This window comes from Condylura cristata, unplaced genomic scaffold (genome assembly GCF_000260355.1).
Source record: "Condylura cristata isolate star-nosed mole 26May11 unplaced genomic scaffold, ConCri1.0 scaffold00006, whole genome shotgun sequence".
Taxonomy (NCBI): Eukaryota; Metazoa; Chordata; class Mammalia; order Eulipotyphla; family Talpidae; genus Condylura; species Condylura cristata.
In genome coordinates, this window is record NW_004567107.1 from 9356586 (window position 1) to 9366911 (window position 10326).

The 10326-nt window shown below is 56.8% G+C and overlaps 1 protein-coding gene across 1 annotated transcript in view; it reads right to left on the reverse strand.

Annotated features, from left to right (window-relative positions):
- Window positions 1-10320, reverse strand: part of GSN (gelsolin) — a 26362-nt gene extending 16042 nt beyond the window's left edge. Inside the window, exons 1-5 of the mRNA XM_004677382.2 lie at window positions 10268-10320; window positions 8710-8911; window positions 7791-7945; window positions 2519-2680; window positions 1053-1202 (exon numbers count right to left, since the gene is read on the reverse strand). Coding sequence (XP_004677439.1) covers window positions 1053-1202; window positions 2519-2680; window positions 7791-7945; window positions 8710-8905 — 663 coding nt within the window. The 5' untranslated portion in view covers window positions 8906-8911; window positions 10268-10320. The remainder of the gene's footprint in view (window positions 1-1052; window positions 1203-2518; window positions 2681-7790; window positions 7946-8709; window positions 8912-10267) is intronic.
- Window positions 10321-10326: the final 6 nt, after the last annotated feature.

Here is a 10326-nt window from a genome sequence, read left to right on the forward strand (position 1 = left end):
AAGAAGAGGAAAGTGAAGTCCAGACAGCTAAAGGAACTTGCCCATTCAGTTGTGAGGTGGCTAAGGCAGAATTTGAACCCAGACCCCTGTGACTTTAGGGCCTGTTTTCATTCCTCCATCTGCCTTCTAGCTGCGGCTCCTCCTAAGCTACAGCTGGAGGTCTAGGCTCCTCCACTCAATAATCATCTTCCATTCTTGCTAAAAACTGGAGCTCGGGCTCTCCCTGGTGGCGCAACAAGTTAAAGCACCACTTTATGAAGCTTTCTGAAGCCACTGCAACGTTCCATCCCCAGCCAGGGAGCTGACCACTAGGGGTTCCTTGCCAGTGCCTCCTGCTCCTCTGCCTACAGGACCGTCCTGGCACAGGGCGTGGCAGACCTCTCCTGATCTGCCCCCTGCTCCACTCAGCAGTGTACTTTGTCAATCTGCCTGTTCTGCTCCCCACTCTGTCTCTGGTGAATCTTCTCACCCATCACACCTCTGGCCTGTACCCCAGTTCTGTATGCACAAAAAAATAAATCTTTAAAAAAATTTAAAAACTGGAGCTCATCACCCTCAGATAAGCAGGAGCCAGGTGTCATGGAGCAGAGCAAAGCTCAGTCTCCTCCTTTACCTAGTGAGCTTTGCCTTCATTAACATGTCCACAAAGCTCAATGACTGCAATGCCTTCGTACAGTTTACTAAATGTGCCATAAACTACCATGGATGGTCAGAAGAGGAAAGACAGGATTAGGTCTCGGTTGTTTTCCTGATCTGGCCCCAGCACCAGGTTTGCCCTCTGGGGATGCCAAGACCCACATCCTCAGGTTCTGTGGAAGACCGGCCCTCCAAGCTGGAGGCTATGGCTTGCTTGCAAGCCCGGCCTGCACCAAGTCCGGGATGCCAGCCCACCTCTGGACAGCTGTCAGGGAAGCTGTTCTTCCCCATTTCCTGAAGAGTTCTAGCTTAGTGGAGAAATATATTCACCGCCAAATTGCTACCAAGTGGGAGAATAACAAGCACCCAAGCCCCACCGTGACCCTGCCCTGATCCTGGGACTTGGCTGTGGGTACCTGGAGCATGGCCTCAGGCTCGCCACCCTCCTCGATCACGTGCACTCGGGCCCGGCCACTCCGCTCATTGTCCCGGATGTCCTTGGACACCTGCGTGGCCTTCAGTCTCTCGTACCGGTTGCTTTTGGTGCCGCACCACTGATAGATGTCCTGTAAGACAGGGGATGGCATAAGGCAGCGCCCAGGCTGCGTGGACGCCCTGCCCAGGGACGTGGCGAGGAGCCCACACGGTGTGTAAGCTCACCGACTCTCTGCCTGCCCAGGGGATAACCTGGGGCGTGTGCACACGCACACCCAACCCAGCGGGTGCGATTTGTGTGCGCCAGGGGATGTGAGTGTGTGACTTGAATACGTATTTTCCCACAGTTGCACACAGCGTGTGTGTAAAGATGCCTCCTGGCGGGAATGATACCTGGCACAACCGCAGAAAGCTGCTATTTGGCTGCAGCGCTGAGAGCTCAGTGGAGCTAAACCCTCCGGCCCAGCAACCCCCTTGCAGGAATACACCCCACAGAAGTGCCTTCATGTGTCCACCAAGAGCCCTGGGTGCGCGGGTTCAGAGCTGTACCCCTGGAGTGTGTCCAGACCAGAAACCACGCTGAGTGCCCATGAACAGTGGACGAACACATTAGGGCATTTGTATGAGGAGGATGAACCACCTCATACGAAATACAGCGCAGAGATGGATGTCAGCCAAAAAGGAATGGCTCCAGGCACAGAGGAACTAACTCCTCTCTGCTGTTGTGACAGGTCAGCATGATGGTCGCCCTGGGGCTGAAGTCACCAGAAGAAGACAGGAGGAGCCCTGTGGAGGCCAGCCACGTTGAATTCCTGATCCAGGTATTGGTTCCACAGATGAGCCTCCACAGAGCTGCCCGCTCGGGAGTCCACTCTCCCGCGTGCCCAGGACACTTTACTGCAAAGCTCACACTAGAGAAGCGTGTACCCCATCTGCAGGGATGTACACGTGCGTGTGCACGTCAGGGTGGAGTGTGGAGTTGACCACGTCCACGGCTCATCCATCTGCATGAAGCGGCTCATCCATCTGCACAAAGACTCACACATCTGTCAGGAGGGCCTGGTGTGCATCCCACACGCCCCACGCACAGCCATGCTGTGCAACTGCACACACATGTGTGTCCTGGAGCAACACGCCAGGTCCACTCTGCAGGGACTCACCCAGGTGGGCACACGCCTGCCATGTGCTATGCAGAGTGACTGTATGTGAGAAGCACATGAGAGGGGCAAGTGGACACGGGCTACCGAGGCACCCGTGTTCCAGGCCTGCATGCACTGATGCACACGGATGTCCTCACGTGCACTGCCCTGAGCCTCTGCAGGTGGGTCTGGGCATACGGGAGCCCCCTGCGCGGGGGCCTGCCGGCCCTGCCGTGTCTTGGCACAGTGTGTCCACCTCCCAGGAGTCAGGCCTGGCCAGGGGGCCCCCGGGAAAGGGCAGGACTCACATTGCCCAGGTCCAGAATGAAGCAGTCGCCGACGTTGAAGCTGTCCCAGGACACAGGCACCTCGGTGGCGCGGCTCGTGCGCCTCCCTTTGACCTGGAAGAGTCTTTGCACCGACACTTCGTTTGGAACCACGTGCTTGAATCCGGATGCCACGCCTCCTTTCTGTCGGGTGGAGGAGGCAGAGTCAGTCGAGGGCGGCAGTCAGGGGAGCAGTGTGGCGACAGGTAGGTGGAGCTGAGGGGAAGTCCGGCCAGGATACACACGGCCTGTGTGAGCCCCTGCCCTTGCAGTGGGTCTGTGCCCCTCGGTCACCACCATGGGGCCACTCGCTGGATCGGGGAGCAGCAAACTGCTTCCTCAGGGATGAGGAACTCTGGTCCCCCCAGACATTCTCAAAGGAAGGGACGGCCCCTTTCTTGTTCCCTGCTGGTTACACAATGCACATCAGCTTCCAAAGGGCTCAGGGAAGTCCTGTGATGAACAAAGCTGCTGGCCTTGGTTCACACGGCATTTCCTTAGCTTAGCACATCAAGCTCTGCTTTGCTCTACCACATCTTGCCTGTAAAACTCACGATGAAAGTACACACCCAGAGCTTTCCCATCCTGCCAGGTTCACTAGCCAGACTGCTCGGTTCACACCCCACCACCCAGCTCCCACGGCTGTGCCTCTGAGAGGCAGGTATGGGTCAGGGACAGAAGGGGAGCCCAGGCTCACACCTCCCCTGCCCGGCCACTTACAGGGGAGGCCCCTTTCCCTCTCTGAGCCTCAGTCCTCTCCTTCCTGACCTCACCTCCGGCTCCGCTGCTCCCCCCCACCCCCCACCAGCCTCACCAGAGTCCCAGGAGGGGATGACTCACGAATGGGCCAGCTGTCCCGTGAACACCCACCCACAAGCTCACCCACCCCAAGCCCAGGAACGTCAAGTCACAGCCAAGCGGGTCCTTGCGGGGCTGACCATCTTACCCACGGGCACACTAAAGCCCAGGGAAGCGAACCGACGTACTCAAGGTGCTGGGCAAGGAGGGTTAAAGCACTGGCTTCAAACTTTGCGTCCTGCTCCCAGCCTGGGGCTCATCTCCTTGCTCCATGTATCATAGGAAGGGGCCAGGGGCCTCCACTAAGGCCAGAAATGCAGCACCTCAGACAGGGCTCTCTGCCCCCCAACATCACAGCGGGAAGCCAGGTCCGGCCTTTGCAGGTTCCACCAGGACAAGGAGCAGAGGGAGGAGCTGGATGGGGCTCGAGTAAATGATGGAGGGGAGGAGGCCCGTGAGGCACCGTGCCCACGGTAGCCGGCCGGCATCTATATGTGTCTCCACAAGAGGGGCACCACTAACCCCATCTCATAGATGCCAAAGTGGAGCCCAGACAGGGACTTGCCCACGATCTCGCAGCTGCAGAGGATGGCTCTAGGTGTGCCCGGACCCAGAAGGCCCACATTTGCCCCCAACATCAGGTGCCTTAGGACCAAGGTCATTAGGATCACGTCAGGTGGGAGGGAGGAAAAAGCCGCTGTCCACATCAGAGCCCTTCTAGGACAAACGAGGCTTCTGTTGCAAGGGGTTGTAGCGCCCCCCGATGTCAACTCTTGGTACCAGCAGGAGCCTGGTCGAGAACTCCTGTGGCTCCCCGGGCCTCCCAAGGACACACAGGGCTGGCCACCTCTCTGCCACACTCCAAGGGCCCTCAACTGGGGAGCAGGTCAGGGGGCGACTCCAGGCCCACCTTACCCGGCCAGAGAGGCTGCCGCGTACTGAGTCCTTGCTTTATGGACATGAGTACGGACGTCACGGCCAGCCCGAGAGGGGCTCGCCCCACTTCAAGGCAAGGAAACGGAGGTGCCATGTGGCTCAGCCCTATGCCGGGGCCACCGGCCAGTCAGTGGCAATGCTGAGTGTCAGCCCCGACGCTGCCCTTCCCTGAGCCTCGCCCTCACCTGGGAGTCCGTGGGGCCCTGACCCGGGACTTCACTCAGCAGGAGACTTCAGAAAGCGTTCCAAAAGCTGCTGGCAGGACACGCCCTCCGTGTCCCCTGACTTCTCAGGGGATAAAAGGACAGAGAGGCCCTCCATTTTCTCCACACATCTCTGAATAGTTGAATCATTCACTAAAACTTTTTTTGTTATTAAAAAATAGAAACTTTTTTTCAAAGGGAAAGGTTGTTTATATCCTAAATCTCGGTTCTAATAAATGACTTGTGTATGATTTTAAGAATAAAAGAATGCCTGATTTCTAATAATCGTGGAGGTGTATTTCCTGATAAATTACATCCTCTAATCTTCCCAAGCTAGGAACATGAGTCAACAAAAGAGTCACGGCAAATTCTTAGAAGACATTTGTAGGTATACAAAGGTCAGAGGGCAGGATTTTATTTTTTTTACTATAATCTTTGGAATTGACTGAGTTTGCCAAGGACTAATCTCTAGGTGGGCAGAAATTAATATCAATTAATAAAATTCAACAGGGCAAATTGTTTTAAAAACCACATTCCAGGGCCCTTCCTGGTGGCGCAGCGGGTTAAAGCACAGCACTGAGAATCTAAAGCCGCTTCCGCATGAGTTCGATTCCCCCCTGCCCTGGAGGTGATCCACATGGTGTGGCAGACCTCTCCTGACCCGCCCGCTGCTCCCCTCAGCAGTGTACTTCATCAGTCAGCCTGTTCTGCTCCCCACTGTCTCTGGTGAAGCCTCTCACTGCCCCTGAGCCTCTGTCCTGTACCCCAGTTCTGTATGCATAAATAAATAAATCTTAAAAAAAATTCTAAATTAACATGATGACATATATACCTAGATATCACTTATAGGTAGTTCTAGGTCTATATCTGTATATACATAGCTAACATTCATAAAGAGAAAGAAAAATTTAACCATCACTTTGTGTATATCTCGAAGACTAGAATCACAGGGGACATTTACTTTCTATAACCTGTAATTCTGTTTGCTATTTTACAATAAGCATTTATTAATCATGTAGTCAGCTATAAAATTTTACATTACTTTTAAAATGTTAAAGTGCTTCTCAAACAGGGGAAATGTATTACTTGGAGCTGATCCCCTCCATGCTCTGAATTAGGGTTTTTTTTTAATCTAAGTAATGGGAAGGGAGATAAGAAGGGTTCGAGGGGTTCTGTGGATCTCCCGACATATTCCTTAGGTCCAGGGCTCTAGGACTGAGCTCAGGCCAGATTCTTTGGTCACTGGGTTCAGACAATCCAGCCCCAAGGGGTCTCTAGGGTTCTATGTGAGGGCTGAAGAGGAGGAGGAGTGGGAGGACGGAGAAGAGGGGAGGAAGAGGGAGCGGCAGAGTCTGTAAGCACGGTCACCTTTACGGACTTGGGGGTCTTGGAAGAGCTGGCCTGGCTCTCGGACAGCTCTTCCGAGTGGCCCCCGCCCCCTCCCTGCCCTTTCTCACACCCCAAGCACAGCGCTGGCCCCAAGGAGCAGGCTTTCACAGGAACAAGTCTTGCATAACATCTCTGCTCCTTGGGGATCTATAATTGATGAGGGTGCTGGGCGGAGGCCGTGGGCCGAGCTGCCAAGTGCGGGGGCAGCCAGAGGACGCACCGGAGGTAGAAAACAGGAGGGGCCCTGGCCCCCACGCTCCCACTCGAGCCTCGCAGGACTGAAGTCCCCAATCTGGGCCTGGGGCAGAACCCACTCCCTGAAGCAGTCCTCAGCATCTGAGCCAAAATGTCCTGGAATAATCGCTGGACAGCAGGGACGGCTTGCTAAGCCTGCAGATTCCGAGGCCCATCTGCCCTAGGGCCGAAGATGGGGACTCCTGAAGGCAGACTGCGCCCCGACTCTGTGCTGGCCCTTCTCTCCTGGGTTTCAATGCCAGCTCTGCCACTTACTGCGGCCCGAGTGGCTCGGTGGCTGCTGTCTACACAACAGCAACTATGAGCCGACGCTGTGCTCACAGGGCTTGGTAAGCGCTTGCTGAGTGAATGATAAATGGAGAATGTGCGAGGGAGCACGCCCCGCCAGGGCTTCACAGCAGCTGGGGGTGGCCTGGGGACCTCAATCATTCTCACCCTGGCCAAGGACTCTTCTCGTCCTGCTCCAGGAGTTACAAAACTCTACGGCTCTGGTCAGGCCTGGGCCCTCCCTTATTTCTCCTTCCAGGGAGCCAGGCCCCCGAAGGAGCTGGGGGTACAGGTGAACTGGGGGCTTTGGGTAGGCTCCAGGGGACCCAGCCCCACCCCACCTAGTCCAGCACTGAGGGCCATTTCTCAGGACACACTCTGCCCTGCGCTCTCTCTTCACCCAAGCCCTGTGTCTCACCATTCGGCTGACAGAGAGTGCCATGAGGTTTAGAGAGGGCTGATTTATCTCTGCGCACACAGCTAATGAGCAGCACAGACCGAGCTAGAGCCTGCCTAGAGCCCTGCCCAGGAGATGCAGGTTGGTGTCGTGGCAAACATGCTGGGAGCCAGGCCATCTGGGTTCTGGTTTCCGCAGTGGGACTGGCTTGCTGGGTGCCCCTAGGTCAGCTGCTTAAACCTCCCTGTGCCTCAGTTTCCCCAGAGGGACCCAGACCCTGATGTTAAGGCTCATCTGACCATCAGAGCCGGGATCTCCTCCCTATCCTGACCAAAGACAAAGCTGTAGCTTCCCCTCGGCTTCCCGAGATGCCAAGCCCTGTGCAAGGCATTCCCCGACTATCTCTTCACAGATCCTCTCCCCAGGCCTGAAAGGCAGGTACAACTGGCTCTCGCGTGAGCATGCAGGGGAGGGAGGGCAGAGTCACACAACAGACGAGGCCACGGCCTCATGGGGCTCCTTGGCTTTGCACAGCCTCACCTGGCTGGGGACTGCCAGCTGGGCATGCAGGAGGTCTGTGCTGGCCCAGATTGTTCAGAGTTCAAGTTAAGGGGGGTTCCACGTGACCAAAGGACCTTTCCAACCTAACAGGAGGGCCTCTGTTTTCTGGACCTAACAACTAAGGGGTGCAGAAACAGGACTCGGCCTAACCCCAGGGCAAGCAAGAGCTCCTCCCTGCTGGACTGAAGAACACAACCCCAAGAAGTGACGGGCAATGTTTATCTCTCCACGTTAAGATAAGAAACCAGAGGCATCTCTCCAGAGGCTCAGAGGCAATGTCATTTGTCCAAGGTCACGCAGCTAGGAAGGGTCCGGAATTGAACGCCAGGCTGACCAGTTCCAAAGGCTGAGCTCTGGCCTGTCTGCCCACATGACCGCACAGGGCTAAAGGACGGGTGGGCCTCAGGGGCCCTGCCACTGGGCACCCATGCCTGCTGCCGGGACCCACCTTGTACTTGAGGCCAGACTTGAAGTAACCGAGGAAAGTGGTCGACTCGAAGCCCTGGACCTCGCGGTGCTGCACGGCCCGGCCATGCAGGTAGTCGTCCAGCTGCACGGTGAATATGGCGGCCGCCCCGCTCTCATCCTGGCTGCACTCATTGCCTGTGCAACAACAGAGCTGCGTGAGCGCCGCTCCCCAGAGCAGCCCCTGCCCCAGAGGCGTCAGGAGCCCCCAGCACTGCCCTGGCCTGGCTGTAGCAGCCGGGCCCGCCCTTGCCTCTGGAGCCTGACAGTACCCTTCTGTGAAATGGGGTAACGGGTAGCGGGGGCCGGACTCCATGGCCCCCAAGAGTGTCCCCGCTCTGACACATCCCCACCACGCTCCTCCCTGCCTATTCCCGGTACTCACTCTTGCCCCCTACTCTTCCCCCCTGCACCAGGTCAGGCCTGGGAGCTTTGGCTCAATTCACAGATTAGGAAACTGGGGCTCAGGGTGGGCAGGACTTAGAGGCCCACTGCAAAGCTGGGGAGGCCTCCAGGCCTCCATCTCTGAAGGATGAAGTGGAGCACGGTTGGAGCTGGACCAGGGAAACTTTGGAAGGGGTCCCCAGTTTTCAAGTCACCTCCAGTTCTGAGTGCCACAGAAATTCATTTCACCCTCATGGACTCCTAGGAGGTGGGCACCATCTTCAAGGCCACATGCCAGAGGCACTGAGTGACCGACAGGGCTGGGGCTGGAACTGGGCAGGCTGGCTGCCGAGTCTGGGGGCACGAGCCAGGGGCCTGGCACGTGCTCGACACTCAACAGTCACTTAGCTCCCAGGGGTGTATCCACCTCAGGTGTCCCCTCTGTGGGGACTCCCGCTGTGCTTTACGGGGGCTCGGGGGTGCAGGACAGGAGTGGGCAGGAGCGGGCCCAGCCTCACCCAGCCAGTAGTGGAGGTCGTACTGCAGGTTCCCATTCCTCAGCCGCACCGTGTTCAGGATGACATAGGCGTCGCCCGTGAAGAAGTCTCCGTAAAGATTTCGGGGCACTGGCACCAAGTCAAACTTCTCCACACGCCAGATCTGCAGGCCAGGCTCCTTGCCTGCCTTGAGGAACTCGGGGTGCTCCACCACCATGCTGGGCTGGAAGAGACAAGGAGGCGCCTGAGCAGGAGCAGGGGTGTAGTGGGAGACCCTGGGCGCGAGGGAGGGTGGTTTCCAGCACCAAGAGCATCTCACTTGAACCTGACTCTTCCACCCAAGATGAGTCCTCCTTCTATACCCCCTGTCTCGTGTGTGTGAACAAACAGGGCAGAGTTTAGGCTCCAGCCCTGTCCCCAGCCAGCTTCTGCCTCCTAGTCAGCTGCCCAGTGATGGGCAGGCAGGACGGAGGGCTCGACTTCTTCCTGTCTGAGTGCCAGGGAACAGCTGAGGCACAGGGAAGCGACGTGACCTGCCAGGGACCCCTCCACCCTGCTAGGAAATGGCAGAGCAGGAATCACCCCAGGCCCCAAGAACATGCTAGGTCTGGGGTCCTAGTGACTCAGCTTGTTACCTTCCAGCATCCTCAGGGGTTCTTAAAACTAGAAGGGTGCTCAGAGAGTTCAGCACCCAACCCCTCTGGAGATAGGGAAACTGAAGCCCAAAGAAAGAAGGGGGCTGGCCCCAGGTCACTGGGTTTTTGCTCTTTGGAAGTGGGAAAATTTTTCCGTGCATCATCTATGCCCCCAACACACCCCTGGGAGGGTAGATGACTGAGCCCAAGTGACCTCCTGCGCTGTCTGCCTCCTCCCTCCTGCCCGCCAAGACCCCACCCCCAAATTCCATTTATTGGAAAAGGTGGAGAGGATGCAGCCAGGGTCTGCAGGAGCCTGTTGAAGACCAGAGGTTAACGTTGGGGGTGGGGAGGGGGGGCTGTCAGACATGCTGGGAGGAGCGCAGTTAGCTGGAGCTGGAGCTGGAGCTGGGAGGTCACCATGGGCAGGAGGACAAATCTGGGGCAGTCAGAGAAACTGTATGGGGAGAATTCAAGTGGAGGGGTGGAGAAACACATCAAGGAAACTGGCGACAGAGCTCTCAGAGAGGGAAGAACAGATAACAGTAATGATAAGCAGCCAGAGCTGAGTTATTACTACACAGGGGGAGCACACAGGGGAGAGGGAGAGAGAAATCGGTGAGAAAGAGGAATCTGAATTGGCAGAAGCACAATAGGAGAAAGTAGAGATCGGAGACAAAAGCGGGAAGCCAAACAGAAATCCGAAGACATGGAGAGGAAAGAAATCGGGCCAGGGTGACATTAGCCTGTAGGGAGGGAAACAGCCAGGACCCGAGGCTCCCACCCCATCCGCGGAGCCCCAAAGCAGCAAAAGATACTTACAAAGCAACAAAACAGTTTTTCCATTCTAGACCTGAATTACTCCCCTTTTCCTAGCGCTGTATCTGCAAGAACTTACACAATAGAGAGTTACTCCGGGAGCCCCGGGGACCCCGGGCACTCACCCGCGTCTCGGGCGCCTGGCCCCGCGGGGCCCGCTCCTGGTTCGGTCGCGCCGCCGCGG